At 38.6% G+C, this 17,013-nt stretch overlaps 1 protein-coding gene across 6 annotated transcripts in view; it reads left to right on the forward strand.

Moving 5' to 3' along the window:
- ATP10D (ATPase phospholipid transporting 10D (putative)) overlaps positions 1 to 17,013 on the forward strand; it is a 113,027-nt gene that overhangs the window by 14,715 nt on the left and 81,299 nt on the right. For all 6 annotated transcript variants that reach the window (XR_016228876.1, XR_016228877.1, XM_089325375.1 and 3 more), the window contains 2 exons: positions 12,523 to 12,849; positions 14,468 to 14,662. Coding sequence is in view for 3 of the 6 variants with exons in the window: in XM_089325375.1 (XP_089181501.1) it covers positions 12,560 to 12,849; positions 14,468 to 14,662 (485 nt within the window). In the remaining 3 variants the exon portion in view is untranslated. The remainder of the gene's footprint in view (positions 1 to 12,522; positions 12,850 to 14,467; positions 14,663 to 17,013) is intronic.

Raw genomic sequence — 17,013 nt, forward strand, 5'->3', positions numbered from 1 at the left:
TTCTTGAAAATGGCAAAACTATAGCATTTCTTTGTGGCAAAAATGAAAGATGGTATGAGTTAGCTTTTTATACATATTAATGTCACTTCCTGACATGATAATCAGCAATCATCAAAGCCAATTACTTTAATTCAGTGTTTCAAGTGATGTATTATCCTGGCCCACTTTGTTGTGTGTATCTGAAGTGTGGGATGTGCTTTCCTCCTGGCGCTTAGTTCAAGCTCAGTTGTTGTGGATGTCACAGAGCACTCAGACTCCCAGGGGATTTTATTCACAGGAGCCACACTTTTCGCACTAAATCAGCTGGCCCTTGTCTTCATGAAAGCCTATGTGATATATATCCACACACAGTTTATACTTTTCCAAAGATGATGTGACATGAGGGAAAAGGAAACCTGCTTTTGTAGATAGCAGGGCGATGCCCATATGTTACCTGGGCACCTGATGTAGCAAAGAAACCCACAAAGATAGCAAATGATCCTACTGCCATTATCATTACCTGTAGGATAAGGAATCCATCTCCCTGAGGTAGTAAGCCTCTTACAAGCAGGTAAGTTAGACAAGCAAGTCAGAGATGACACAGATGGGAGCAAGCCCAAGTTGTATCAGGCCTCACTATGATAAAACCCTCAGGTAGGGCTACATCTTACAGGTCAAAGAGACCTTCTTATCATGAGTCTAATGTGAGGCAGTTCCTATCTTATACTCAGCCACAGATACAGAAAGCCATAAATTTTTCTGTACTTCTTATTAACCCTGATAGATAACTTCTCTGTATTCTAAAGTTTGAAACATGCAATAACTTTAATATTTTGTTGGTGTTTTCACATTTTGATTGGGAGCAAATTATAGATTGATCAGGGCCAGAGCCTATTGTCCTTCTTTGCTGATTTTTAGAAATGTTGGTTGAAAGTGATTGAGCTGTGTTTTCTCTGCATAGAGAGATAAATCCTTTGCACCTCATCAGCAATCTCTGGTGATCTGGGGATAAGCTAGATCTGTACTCTTTTACTTCATTGCAGCCTTAGATAAAATAGTCTGCTTGTATAAGCAGTCCAGTGTATATCAGCTGCCTTTGCTTTTTAAAGAAATTTTATTTATTTGAGAGATAGAGTGACAGAGGAGAGCGAGACAAAGAAAAGTCTTCTGTCCACTGGTTCACTCCCAGGTGGCCACAATGGCTGAGCTAAGCCTATCCAAAGCCAGGAGCCAGAAGCTTCTTCCCGGTCTCCCATGCGTGTGCGGGGGCCCAAGCACTTGGGCCATCTTCTACTGCTTTCCCAGGCCACAGTAGAGAGCTGGATTGGAAGTGGAGCAGCCAGGACTTGAACCGAACGCCGGCACTGCAGCCAGAGGCTTAGCCCACTATGCCACAGCTCCGGCCCCTGATGCTGCTTCTTCCATATACTCTCAGAAGAGATGGACTTCCCAATAACATGGTGATAGCTAACAAAGGGTTTACACTGAACTTCAAATTTGCATTTTGAAGTAATGTTACTTAACATGGACCAGTGGTTCACCAGGTGTAGTCCAAAGTCCAGCAGTGTCAGCACTGCCTGTTTTAAAGGTGTTAGGCATGCAGATTCCTGAGCCCCATTCCAAACCTGCTGGATCAGAAATGAAGGGAGTGCGAGGCGATTCTGGTGCGTGCTGAAGCATGTTTCATTCCAAGCATCTCAAAATGACTATATGGGAATGTTTTCCTCTTCTATTGCAAGTAAGCTCATGTGTATATTTGAAGTTGTTTGTAGGCTGTTGATGACCTCAGCATTTTTAATACTAACTGGGCCCAGTGGAATTCATTATCCTGTGTTTACCTTTGGTAATCTGCTCTACTACAAACTTTTCATTAAGTGTGTTTTAGGAGAAACAAGGTTTTTGAGAATTAAGTCTGCTCTCAAGTGCATTTGTGTATAATAGGGAGTTTAGTATGATATGTTATATTGTAGGTATACTCTGTTAATACAAGGTATTATTCTTAATATCTTCTAAAAATTTACCATCATTAGAAAGTAATTTTAAGTGATCCTATTTGATTATTTTAAATTTTGTATTGATATAGTATTATATAGTTGGAAAGGCATGACTTTGGAGTCAAAGATTGTATACCTTGAGAAAGAAAACCTTCTTGGATCTGAAAAGTACTTTGTAAACAATAATCATTAAGGAAATGTTGGTGTTTTGAAGCAGGTGTTTAGCCTAGTTATTGATGTTCACATTCCGTAGCTGAGTACCTGTGTTCAATTTCCAGCTTCATCTTCTGACTCCAGTTTCTTGCTAATTCTTACCTAGAAGGCAGTAGTGATGATTCAGGTTCTTGGGTTCTTGCCGCTCAGGTGGGGAATCTATATTATGTTCAGCTCCCAGCTTCAGCTCTTGCGCACCTCTGGCCATTGCAGATGGGAGTACTTGCTGTCTCATTATGTTGCTGTTTATCTGTGTCTGCCTACCTATCTCTCCCCCCTCTTCCCCCTCCCTCTCTTCCTCCGTCTTTCCCCCTTTCAAATCAGTAAATAAATAAATAAATAATTTTAAAAGTTGCATTAGTACTTATTTACTAAGCAATGCTTAGTTTATATGAGGGTCTTCAAAAATTCATAAATGTGTTATGTGAAGACAGCTGTACATCGAACAGTACAATGTTAATAGTAAAATTATGAAGCTGTGATGCAGTAAGAAATCTCTTGGTAATCAGTAAGCCCTTGTGCTGATGTGGTGCCTAACCTGAGAATTTGAAGAGGCAGTGGTCTCATGTTCCAGGTTTTATTGAACTGGCAGGCTTGGCATTCCTCATATTTGACAAACTTACTAAATGACCACATCTACATGAGAAAATAGAGAGTTAATGGAAGCTATGTCCATTAATGCACATTCTAGATCTTATGTCTACCTTTGCAGATTTTGTTTGCTAGTTATATAGTAAAACAAACTGTAATTTAAACTGTGGCCAAGTTATTCTGCGAGTCTTTGAACCCAGACAATTTGGGCCTTGACATTCAGTTTTAGAAAAGTTCATTCTATTTATAATTCTCTGTCATGTGCTTTCTTTGCTTGCTATTTATAATAGCCATCATCCCAGGTCAATGGAAAGAGATATGTTTTTAATAGATATATAATATTCTATAAAGTAGGTATTTACAATGTGTTCAGCTATTCTCCAATTGAAGGATTTTTGTGTTTCTAAGATCTTGTTGTTACTACAAACACAAAGACTATAATATACGTTATTGTACATATGTTCATACTTACAGGTAATACTCTTCAGAGTGAAACTACATTTTCAGTGGTTTATGTTTTTTTTAATTTTAACAGGTATTGTCAAGTTTCTTTTGTCAAATTTTGTTGATAAAGTAGCAGTTCACACACTCATTGCATAAAATTGTTTTAATTGTTAGTTGTGTGGATAACAGAATATTCATGGCAGCTTTAATTTGTATCCCTCTGAGTAGTGAGGTTGAGTGTCTTGTTTTTCATTATCCGTTTGAATTTAGTCTTCTGAAAATTATATCTACTTTATATCCTATTTTATTGAGCTCTTAATTTTTATATATCAACTTGAAAAATTTAGGAATAGTAAAACTTTCCAATTCATTAAATGTTGCAGTTGTGTATTGGTTTTATTTGAGATTTTTTACATAAGGTAGATAGCTCATTGATAAATTATTTTGTCTTTTATAACTTTGCCCAGCTAACAATAAAAAATATTCTAAATTTATCTACTATCATTTTTTACATTTAAGTTTTTAATCTACCTGGAGGTTTTTTTTCAATATGGTAAAAATAGGAATTTAGCATTCTTGTTTTCAAGGTGGTTGATCATTTATTTCAGAGTTATTAATTAAACAAATTACCATTTTCCCAATGAATGGAAATTCCACTTTTTCCGTACATAATATTCCATTTATATATTGATCTACTTCTGGGCTTTCTTCATTAGTTTTCTGTTGCTGTGTAACAAATTACCACAAATTTAATGGCTTGAACCATCACCTACTCAATAGTGGATAGTTCTGTAGATCAAAGATCCAGACACAGTATGTTGGGGTTCTTTGGTCAGGTTTTCAAAGGCTGGAATTAAGATGTCAGCCATTCTGAGTTCTCATCTAGGGGCTTTGGGGAAGAATCCACATTCAATCTCATTGAGCTTGTTGGCAGAATTCAGCTCCTTGTTATTGTTAACACCAAGGTATCTGTTTCCTTGATGACTCAACTGAAGACCACTCTCATTTCCTGGAAGTATCCATTCTTCTGATTGTATTCAATTTGCTAACTTTTATTGAATTTTGGTGGCAATATTCATAAGTGAAATTGGTCTGTAATTTTCTTGTGACAATTATAAATAAGCCTTTACATACATATTTTAATATTTAGATACTTATATGTTGATGATAAATGATTATTGTGATAAAACATTTATCTTTATATTGTTGCTTTGCTGTGAAATTATATAGTAAGTTGAGTGTATATGGCCTTGGAATTTTATTAATCCCATATCAAATTCCTCTTTATTTTTAGGACCTGTGATCATATTGATAAACATTTACATTCTAGATAACATGTTAATAGTAACAAATTAAAGCAACTTGTCCATTGAAAGGCAATTTGATTTTGCACTTATTAGCAATATTGGACTGCAGGTTGCCAATCTCAGCCCAGGAATATGTGAGAATATAGTTAATCTTTTTTTAAAAAAATTTTATTTTATTTGTATGAAATACTGAGTTAGAAATGTAGTGAGGTAGAGGTAGAATGGTCTTCCATCTGCTGATTCACTTCCTAAGTGTCCACAAAGGCTGGAGCTGAGCCCATCAGGAGCCAGGAGCTCCCTTCGGGTCTCCACGTGGGTGCAGGGGCCCAAGGACTTAGACTATATCCACTGCTTTCTCAGGCACATTAGCAGAGAGCTGGATCATAAGTGGAATAGCCGGGACTCGAACCAGCACCCATATGGGATGCCAGTGCTGTAGGTTGGGGCTTTAACCTGCTGCACTATAGTGCTGGCCCCAGGATAATTAATAGTATTTTTCCACTCATTATTAACTAGCAAGTTTATTGAAATTCAAACTTTCATATAGTTGTAGTTTGCTCTTAAAGCTATAACTTTAATAAAATCTGGTGAATCTATATTTTAGCCATTGTGAATTAAGCTGCAATAAACATAGTACTGATAGCTTTCATATGCTGATTTCATTTCCTTTGGGGAAATTCCTGGGAGTGGGATTGTTGGGTCATATGGTAGACCTATTTTCAGATTTCTGAGGAACCTACATACTGTCTTCCACAATGGCTGTACTAGTTTGCATTCTCTTCAACAGTGGATTTGGGAAATTTTTTCCCTATATCCTCATCAGCATTTATTGTGTTTTGATTTCTGTATAGGAGTGTTTCTAAGAAGGGTGAGGTGAAACCTCATTGTGGTTTTGATTCGCATCTCCCTGATGGCTAGTGATCTTGAGCATTTTTTCAAGTGTCTGTTAGCCATTTGGATTTCATCTTTTGAAAAATGTTTATCGAAGTCCTTTGTCCATTTCTTAACTGGACTGTTTATTGTTGAGATTATTGAGCTCTTTATAGATTCTGGATATTAATCCTTTATCAATTGCATAGTTTGCAAATATTTTCTTCTATTGGTTGGTTGCTTCACATTGTAAAGTGTTTCTTTTGAAGTGCAGAAGCTTCTCAGCTTGATATAATCCCATTTGTCAATTTTGGCTTTGATTGCCTGTGCTTCTGGGGTCTTTTCCAAGAAGTCCTTGTCTGTGCCAATATCTTGCAGAGTTTCCACAGTGTTCTCCTCTAGTAATTTGATGGTATCAGGCTGTAGATTCTTGATTCATTTTGAGTTGATTTCTGTATAAGGTGTAAAGTGGGAGTCTTGTTTCATACTTCTGCATGCAGAGATCCAGTTTTCACAGCACCATTTGTTGAAGAGACTGTCCTTGTTCCAGGAATTGATTTTAGCTCCTTTGTCAAAAATTAGCTGGTTGTAGATGTGTGAATTGACTTCTGGGGGTTCTGTTCTGTTCCATTGATCTACATTTCTATTTTTGTGACCAGTACCAAGCTGTTTTGATTGTAACTACCCTGTAGTATGTCTTGAAATCTGGTTTTGTGATACTTCTGGCTTTGTTTTTATTGTTTAAGATTGCTTTTGCTAATCAAGGTCTCTTGTGTTTCCATATGAATTTTAGTATTTTTTCTTAAATCTAAGAAGAATGTCATTGGTACTTTGATTGGGATCCCACTGAACCTGTAAATTGCATTCGGAAGTATGGATATTTTGAGGGAATGTATTCCAGATAAACACAGAAGTAGCTACACTTTACTTAGCAATCCCATTGTTCTAAAAGTTTTGCATATATTCACTTGAACCTCCCAGCACTTTAATCAGTGTTAACTGGCAAGTGGAGATGCCAAGAATGGACATTGACATCTGACTCTAAGAGTTGATGTCTTCATCACTACTATACTGCTTACTGGTCTTATAAATCTATTAGCAGAGGGGCTGGTGGTGTGGAGCAGCATGTGTAAAATTTAAGCCAAAATCTGCTGTGCCAGCATCCCATATGGGTGCCAGTTCAGGTCCCAGCTGTTCCAGGTCCAATGCAACTCCCAGCTGATGTGCCTAGAAAAGCAGCAGAAGGTGGCGCAACTGCATGGGCTGCTGCACCCACGTGGGAGACCCAGATGAACCTCCTGGTGTCAGCTTGGCCCAGCCCTGATTGCCCTGGTTATTATGGCCATTTGGGGAGTGAAATAGCAGATGGAAGATATCTCTCCTCTCTGTCTCTCCCCTTCTCACTATAGCTCCGAGTTTCAAATGAATGAATAAATCTTTAAAATAAAATCTAGGAGAGGAAAAAATACGTTTTTAAAAAAATCTTTCAAGCCTAGAGAAGTAGCTTCCTTCTAGTAAATGCAGAATGGTGCAATCCCAAGCTGTAAGTGACTGCTTTTCAAACTTAGATCTTGGATTCCTTCGGCAAATTGACGCAAAGCCATGATGAACCATGAAAGAGGGAATCTAGGTTGTTCATAGTTGAAATGAGTTTTGGAGAGAATGTTAGAGATGATATTGAGTGATATAAAGGTCATTTTATAGCCTGTGTTTCTTGTGATTGGCTTTTATGTGTATTTAGTATTGATTTTTTTCTTAGGAACTGACAGGTACATTGAGCATTTATTTATATGTAGACAACATTTTTTTTTTAAATTGAAAGTAATATTTTTAAAGTTTTGATCTCAGCCCCATATACAGGGTCCCCAAACATTACTTATCTGTGACTTAAGAAATAGCCACAGGCTGGCGCTGTGGCTCACTAGGCTAATCCTCTACCTGTGGCGCCAGCACCCTGGGTTCTAGTCCCGGTTGGGGCGCCAGATTCTGTCCTGGTTGCTCCTCTTCCAGTCCAGCTCTCTGCTGTGGCCTGAGAAGGCAGTGGAGGATGGCCCAAGTGCTTGGGTCCTGCACCCCATGGGAGACCAGGAGGAAGCACCTGGCTCCTGGCTTCGGATCGGCGCAGCGCGCCAGCTATGGCAGCCATTTGGGGGGTGAACAAACAGAAAAGGAAGACCTTTCTCTCTGTCTCTCTAATTCTGTAAAAAAAAAAAAAAAAAAAAAAAAAAAAAAGAGAGAGAGAGAGAGAGAGAGAAATAGCCACAGAGGAGAATGAGAAATAGAGTAAACAAGGTTTATCTGTGCATGTCCTGTGACTCTCAGCAGTGTCTTATTCCAGGCTCAGAGCTGGGTTAAGTGGATCACACAGTTGATAAGAGGCTCAGCCTGAGTCCACAAAGTTGGAAGTATTTGGTTCATCAAAAAGTCTCATTCCCTCAATTAAAATGGGAGACAAAATGTAGGGTTAGGTCAAGAACCTTAGTAAAAGCTTTTTTGTTAGTTTTTTAAAAAAAGATTTAGTTATTTACTTGAAATGCAGAGATAGAGACAAGGAGGAGGAGGAGGAAAGGGAAAGAGAAATATCTCCATCCACTGATTCGCTCCCCAAATGGCCACAACAGCCTGGGCTGGGCCAGGCCGAAGCCAGAATACAGGGGCTTCCTCCAGGTCTCCCATGAGGGTGCAGGGACCCAAGGACTTGGCACATTAGCAGGGAGCTGGATAGGAAGTGTAGCAGCAGGACTCAAACTGGTGCCCATATGTGGTGCCAGCACTGCAGGCAGAGGATTAACCTTCTACACCACAGCACCAACCCCAGTGAAAAGCTTTCGACATTTGGTAATTTGTAAAAATGTGGACCCAGGATTCTGCTGATTTTTTTTTCTTTAAGAGACGCTAATTATTAATATTTTATGCTCATTTATCTCAAGATTTTTTTAAAAAGATTTACTTATTTGAAAGAGTTTCACAGAGAGAGGAGAGGCAGAGAGAGAGAGAGAGAGAGAGAGGTCTTCCATCCACTGGTTCACTCTCCAATTGGCTGCAATGGCCGGAGCTGCGCTGATCTGAAGCCAAGAGCTTCTTCCAGGTCTCCCACGTGGGTGCCTGGGCCCAAGGAATTGGGCCTTCTGCTGCTGCTTTCCCAGGCCATAAAAGAGAGCTGGATCAGAAGCGGAGCAGCCAGGACTCGAACTGGCGCCCATATGGGAGATGCCAGCACCGTAGGGGGCAGCTTTACCAGCTACACTACAGCGCCAGGCGCTATCTCAGGATTTAAATGTTAATTGATATTCTCTCTCTCTCTCTCTCCCTCCCTCCCTCTCCACACACACACACACACACACATACATACATACATTTGTGCAACTAAAACTATATTTGCCAACACCTTGCTCAAAATTCATCATTGAATAGAATTTTGCTTAAAGGCTACTGGTTTTTGGTCTTGAGATTAAATAACCTCCAATATAAGCTTTCAGAGACTAATTTTTGATTTTTTGAAGTATTTATTACTTTGAGTTACTTTCCTTTTATATTTTGTGGAAAATTTTCTGCATACTTATGTGAAACACGTAAGAGCCTTTTCTAAGTATAAACATAAACATGCTTTTAACTTTCTTGGGTAGACAGAAAAGGTCATTTGCTTCTGGCTGTAGAGGGAAAGGTACAGCCCTCACCTGTGCCTTCTTGTCCCACTGCTGTCTTTCAGTGCATTTCTCTCTAAGAGTGTGGTTCCTGTATGAGTGTGGCCTGCAGCATGGGTCCAGCCACTTCCGTATGTACTTTCAGCTCAGTGTGTGGAGCCGTGTGCACTCGGTGTGTTTCCAAAGTATGAGTGCACTTCACAAATTCATGGGAAAACAGAATAAAATGTAAATTTATTTTGCTGACAAATGTTTTGGAAATTCATGTGTAATTTTTCATATGTATTGTCGTGAACTTTCTCAAGACCCATCTTTATTGCTTTAAAATTTTTTCTTCACTGAAATAAGAATTTTCTTAAAAACTTGTTTGAAACAAATTGCAGATGAAAGTGGGGGGAGAGAGAAAAAAAAGAGATCGATCGATCGATCGATCGATCTTCCATCTGCTGGTTCATTCCTCAAATGGTGACAATGGCCCGGGAGCTAGGAGCTTCATTCTGGTCTCACATGTGGGTACAGGGGCTCAAATACTTGGGCCATCTTCTGCTGCTTTTTTATGTACATAAACAGGGAGTTGGATCAGAAGTGGATCAGCTGGAACTCTAACCAGTGCCCATAGGTGATACCAGCACCGCAGGCAGCAGGTTAAGCCATTGTGCCACAATGCCTGTCCCAATAAACTTATCTTTTAATTTCTTTATCCACTAACTTTTTGAAGTCCCTTCATGTATATCGAAACACAGCAGGGTACCTTGAAACCAATTCATTACATTGTGAGTAGTGTTAATATGCAAGAGAAAATAGGAATACTTGTGTACATTGAAAATAGTAAGGGTAAAAACTGCTTTGTAGAACTGGTGTTTCAGCTGTAGTGTGGGTGAGTATTCTAGGTTGCATCACAGAATGTATTTTTCACTGGGATAGAAGTTAACACATTTTCAAAGTCACTGAACAGGTGGCTAAGGAGCTCCTTGATCATTCCTGCCCAACACAAAAGGCTGTTTGAGCCAGCCATCACCACTAGCTTCCAGGGTTGGCATTAGAAAGTTGGAGTGAGGAGCTGGAAATAAAACCCAGACACTGTGATGTAGGACATGGGTATCTTAACTCCTAGGGCAGATGCCCATCTAGACATATACATTGTAATGTCTTATTAAGAATTTAATTCCAAGTGAAAACTTCTCTTTTAAAGCTTCTAGAAGTGGTAGCAAATAATGCTTATTTTAGCCATCTAAAGAAAGTGACGTTTTTCCTAATGGTCACCTAATGTGCACAGTATGAAATGGTGTGAAAAATGCTTAATACTTATGGAAAGCATTCCCATTATTTGTCAGTTCACTTAGAAAACATTACCTTACATCCTTATCCTGGGAGAGATTTCTGTATATTTTATGATCTACTTTTATAACTCAAGCTACCATTATGAGTTACTGGTTTAAAGGTGCAAGGCTGTGAAAACTGGACTTCTCTAAGGTAGGCGTTTTAAAAGTTTTAAACATTACATTGAATAGATGGGCATTCCATGTTCATTGATTTAGTTCTTTATGAATAAATATTTTAGAGGTCATATTCCAAAAGACAGAGACCTGGTGATTTAATATGAATCATTACACTGACAAGACTGACTTTCTAATCAAGCCTTTGTGTTGTGAGTCCAGTATTCACACTACAAATGCACTACTAACCTGATATAAATAACTGTCTACTCCTACTTATTTTCATTATTTTGCTGTAGTTGTATACAATTCTTAAAGATTTTATGGATTTTTAAAAGATTATTTGTGATTCAACTTATTTTCTGTAAGTGCAATGATAGTGATGCCGAATAACCGTGATCTTTTGACTTGCTTAAGGCATAATGTATAGTAAACAAGCATGCTAACAAGAATGTATTATTAAAGATATTGATTGACTAGAATGACTAGAATCAGTCAACCACATCTCCCAGAGCTACGAGGTAATGATTTATGATTTTGGATCTGTGAAAGCTGGATACAATTTTAATGTGCCTAGGGGGAAGCTATTGATTTCTGATTAGTGTAACACTTTAGAGAAAAGAATCAATACACACATTATAAAGTTAGGGTAAAGCTTAGGAAGGAGGAAAGCTTCAATAATTTGCCCAGAGTACTTCAGGGCCTTAAATACCATTGGGCATCTGGATTGCATCTGTGTATTGACAGGTCCATCTCCTCCCCTAGGCCTGGAGCTCCCAGAGGGAGAACGGGGTCCAGATCTCACTCCTTCCTTATCCCTAGCCCTGTGTAGTGTCCTCCACACAACCCACTTCTCCTCTGGCTGAGTCTGCACACACCTTAATTAACTTCTCATCTGATCATCAGGACAACTTACTAAATTTATTAAAGATTTCCAGAGGTGAACTCCAACCCCAGATGATAAGCAAATGCAGTGGCATTGATAAAGCAAGGGTGGAATTAGGGCCTCTAGACCTTGCCCTCCAGGCTCATGAAGATACACTCATTACCTACCAGGTGTACTCTGGGGGTGCCACCACCCTGGTGACACGTTAGAGACTTAACAGTTTAAACCTTTTGAATCTTTAACATGTGGTTTGAATCGGCCTTAGTTACTAACCTTGTGAACTTCAGCATGTTGACCTCTGTATGTCTGTTTCTCTTTTGTAAAGTTGAAATAATACCCATGCCAGAGGATTGATGCCAATATGAAATAAGATAGAGAATGTCAAGAGTTTTGCAAAGTGCTTTGAACATAGTGTGTTCTTAACATGTGAGCTTCTCATCCCTTTGGTTTTCTAACTAAAGAGCTTGTGTGTGTGGTAGAGCAGACTGTCTCGGAAAACAAGGACAGTTTTGAAATGAGGAAAATAAGGAAGGAACTATGCTTCAGTTAGGTTTTGTTTGTTAATAAACTATCTCAAAACTTGGTAATGTAACTTTTGGTGACTCCGAGTTTGGTGTATAGCAATACGGGCTGAGCTCAGCTGGGATGTCTCCTCCTGTTCCAAGTGGGCACACTCACGTGTTAGTCATCAGCTGGCAGTGACCTCACCCATATGTTGGCAGGAGCAGTGGTTGCAGTGGGGACATGTTTGCTTATCGTCCAACAGACCAGCCTTGGCGGGGGCTCAGGGTGGTGGCAGCAGTGAAAGAGAGCAGGCCAATGAGCAGACACTTCTGGGGCTTCTGCTTGTGCCGCCTTTGCTGGAGTTCCACTAGCCAGGTTGAGTGGGGGAGACAAAGACTACCCCTTGATGAGCAAAGGGATGCGCATACAGGGGAGAATGTGTGCCTTTTGCAATGCACACAGAATGGGTTTCATTGACTGCTGCTGTCAATGAGATTTCATGCGCGGTCATTCCCATGTTATTCATCGACTCCTCAGGACAATTTCCTGACATCTTTGGCATTGTTTGCATTTCAAAGATGAGAAAACTGATAATCACACAAGTTAAGAGACTTGACACACGGAGGCCAAACTGTGTTATCTGTTTGTTTCTAGATCACCCACACAAGCTGGATCTCTCTGTGTTCTGGACATGACTGAAGCTCTTCAATGGGCCAGATACCACTGGCAGCGGCTGATGGGAGGCAGAACCAGGGATGACGATGAGAGGCCATACAACTACTCCTCACTGCTTGCCTGCAGAGGCAAGTCGTCGCACACCCCCAAACTGGCAGGAAAGCACCGGGTGGTGGTTCCCCACCTCCGGCCCTTCAAAGAGGAGTATGAGAAGGTCTCGGGCACCTACGTGAATAACCGAATACGGACTACCAAGTACACACTGTTGAATTTTGTCCCAAGAAATTTATTTGAACAATTTCACAGGTACTGTTTCATCTTTTGAAAAAAAAAATTAGAATGTTTTAATCATTCTACTTGAGATACAAAAAGTTTTCATTTTCTTAACATTGTATGTTATGGACATCTGCCTTGTGGTATCATCCTTTGACAGTTTTTGTATGAGTCTGTTGTGGAATGATGACCTCTTACGTTCAAGTAGCACTTGTCCCCCAAAGGGACATCATGTTACTTGAAGCAATAGAAAAAGGATGGCACTGGAAGTGTGGAGAGTGAGTGAGATATTCAGGACAGCAGTGTGGGCAAAGCATATCCCAGGGGAAGAAGTGTGGAGATGAGCTAGAAATAGACTTGCCATATGATCCAGCAATCCCACTACTGGGTATATACTCAAAAGACACGAACATATTGTATCAAAGAGATACCTGTACCATGTTTATGGCCTCACTGTTCACAGTAGCCAAAATATGGAGGGTGTATGATCGAATGAAAGTATAAAGAATATACAATTGTAGCTAAATGGATGCAACCTGCGGACATAATGTTGAGTGAAGTACTGCAGGACAGAGAAAGGCAAATACTACAGTTCTCCTTCATAAGAAATGCCTGTGCATGTCAGTATTGCTGCAAATGTAGTTTTGTCAAGCTTTTTTGTACCTTTGTCAAACCAATGATTAATAATGATATACTACTATAGTTGCAATGATCTGTGATTGTTTTAAAATTTAATGTATATGGGCAAATATGTATATGAAGGAGGGAGGGAGAAAGGGATATCATTCTTATTTTTTCTTCATACTATTTGTTGAACTCTTTTACTTAGTGTAGGGTAACTTTAAGATCATTAAATAAACTGAAAGTGGATCTTTGTAAAAATGAAAGCTGGGAATGGGAAAGGGAAGAGGAAGAAGAACTGGAGCATGGGTGGGAGGGAGGGTAAGGTGGGAAGTATCAGTATGTTTCTACATCTGCATATGTGAAACTTGTATAACTTAAATAGAATTTTTAGAAAAGAGTAAAAAACAAAGGCCCTGGATTGAATCCTGCTGTTGCTGGAATCTAGCAGTAGTGGAAGCCAGCTAGTGGCAATGGAAGAGACAAGACAGAGGATGCAAGATGGCAACAAAGAATGCCTGAGTTCTACATCAAGATATTATTTCTCTGGATAAATCTGTAGCTTATTTTACAAATCATTTTGTTTCTAACAAGTAACTGTTTAAATAAAGGTCACAAAACAAAACAAAAAGTGTCTATGTGGGGCCAGCATTGTGGTAAAGTGAATAAAGCTGCAGCCTGTAGTGCCAGCATCCGTTATGGGTGGCAGCTGGTGTACTGGCCCTTCCACTTCCAATCCAGCCCCCTGGTAATGGCCTGGGAAAGGCCGCAGAGGGTGGCCCAAGTGTCTCCCTTCACAGTTATATATTTATTAGATAACACCCTGTATTTATTGAAAATATAACATGAGCCAGATCTCTGGGGAGTAATAAACAGTTTGTTCATACTAGCTAGTACTCTATTACATAGCTTACAAAATGAACTAATAGAAGCTGATAGATTATAGGAAAACACAATAAGGCATTTGGCCTCTTTCACTTTAGTCTTTGTAGTGAGTTGTTAACATGTCGTGTGTGTGTTTGGGTTACAGGGCTGCCAACTTATACTTCCTGTTCCTAGTTGTCCTGAACTGGGTGCCTTTGGTAGAAGCCTTCCAAAAGGAAATTACCATGCTGCCTCTGGTGGTGGTCCTTACAATTATTGCAATTAAAGATGGCTTGGAAGATTATAGGAAATATAAAATTGACAAACAGATCAACAATTTAGTAACTAAAGTTTACAGCAGGTAAGTGATGGGAGTTTTGCCACAAAATACATATGCATCATTTAGAAACATGTTATTCTTTCTCCCTTTGGTGTGACAAGGACCCTTTTTGTATTGTTGTTTTTAACTAATATTCTTTAAGTCCTGCAGTGATATTAATTCAGATGCCAGAGGAAAACAAAAGTGTGCAAGCCATTACAAACCCAGGATGTGGCAAAGCAAAAGCTTTCATAACTCACAATGTACATGGACTTGAAAGAACTAAACATCAAACTGTAAGAAGGGAAACAGATAGTTTTTAATCCCTAGATAATATTATTTAGGATTAAGAAGAAGGTGGTATCTGAAAAACAAGAATGAATTTAAATGGATATGAAAAATATAGTGTATGAAAGAAAAGATAGGAGTTGCCCATGGAGAAAATAGATTGTGGAAAAAAATGGAGAAGAATATTCTTTTTATTTCTGCAGAAACTAGAGGCATCCAGTTGCATCAGCAGAGGGGTACATAACAGGAGGTCAGTGCAGAAGAATGTGTGCTGTGTTAGAGATGTGCATTTCTAACATTTATGCTTATGAAATAGAAAATGTATAGCCAAGAATAAATTCAGGTCAAATGATTCTGGAACTGGGGTATATATTCTATGCAACTCCTATGTTTTTAATTCTTAGAGGTAAGTTAATATTTGGTAAACAGGGACTGGAGTGGTGTGTCAGGTAAAGCAGACACCTGCCATGTTGTCATCCCATATGGGTACTGCTTCGTGTCCCAGCTGCTCCATTTGCGATCCAGTTCCCTGCTAATGACCTAAGAAAAGCAGTAGAAGATAGACTCAAGTATTTGGTCCCTGCCATCCATGTGGGAAATCTGGATGAGGCTCCTGGCTCAGTCCTGGCCATTGTAGCCATCTGGGGAGGGAACCAGCAGATGTTCTGTCTGTCTTTCTCATTGCAACTCTGACTTTTAAATAAATAAATAAATCTTTGAAAAAATATTTAGTGAGAAGTATAGACCAGTATAACTTGTCTTCAGTCTTATGTGAGTCATAGAGAAAAAGATGCAAAACTTGCCTGAAGATGTGTATTTAAGCTGAAATATGCTGGATTCTGGATTATGTTCATTGTAAGACTTCTTAGTTGACTTTTGTAACATTTGTTTTAATGATGAGCAAACAAAGAAAATAACTTTTTTCCTTGTAATATGATGTGAGTTACTTGTATCTATTCAGAAAATCAGATATACTGTAATTCATAATTAAATATCAATATGTCTTTTTGTGTGTGTTAAAGCCATGCAGTATTTTACTACAACCATTTTTTGAGTCCTTCAATAACGTGGGAATGCTTCTTATATTCCAGGGGTGGAGGGGTGGGGTGAAATATTGACAGACCTTACCCTCAAACACTAGCTGTGATAAGTAGTATTTCATAATGATTTTATGATGAATAAAGTCCATATTTTAAGCAATTTTCAGATTAATCAGCGAATACTAAATATAGTAAATGGAAAGATTACTTGATATATAGTATAGAAATTCTTGGATATAAATGCTGATTTTTAGTGCTATGTTAGAGCTGATAACGTGGTTTATTTTCTTTTCTAAGTTCTAAAAAGTTCTAATCGTGACTCTCCCAGTTAGTAGCTGTGTAGCCTTGGGGATATTACATAAGCTAGCAAAACATTATGAATCTAGTTTCCTTCATTATGAACACACTAATAAAACAATATGCAAGTACCTAGGCTTTCTACATGCTGAGCTTAGCCAATGTGATTATTTTTGTAGGCTAATAATGAGTAGTAGCCGGAGTTTATTACATCACCATTGAGTCATTTAATCCGTATTGGATTGCTCCTAATAATAGTATGTTTTAAAGATATTAAAATTCCCCAGTGAGATACCTCCTGTAATTTGTTCCTCAGCTTCTCATTTAGAAAATAGTCCAGATCTACTTTAAATTATTCACATATAAACTTAAAGATAAGGTGCAATATTCTAGTCAATGATTTAAGGTTCAGTCTAAGATATCACTTTATTGCATTTCATAATAGACTCAGATAACTTTATCTATATTCCATTTATTTGCTTTATTTGGAGCTGTAGAAAAAAATAATACTTATATGCTCCCCTCCAAATTGTTCTTGAAACAATTATTATAAAGATATAAAGAAACAGGCTATAAAATCGTGCCTTGTTGATTTAAATGTACTAACCTGTATTTCAATTAAATACAAAGGAATCACTTTAGAGAAAAAATTCTCACCAAAGAAAGATTATTAACTTTAGCAAGCTTTTAGAAGAAGCTTATTAACATTTCTTTCCAGATAATTTGGTTCTTATTGGTAATGTGTGTTCTTACTCAAGATGCTTAATT

Source organism: Oryctolagus cuniculus, chromosome 2 (assembly GCF_051225735.1).
Source record: "Oryctolagus cuniculus isolate XC-2025 breed Fujian yellow rabbit chromosome 2, ASM5122573v1, whole genome shotgun sequence".
Classification (NCBI taxonomy): Eukaryota; Metazoa; Chordata; class Mammalia; order Lagomorpha; family Leporidae; genus Oryctolagus; species Oryctolagus cuniculus.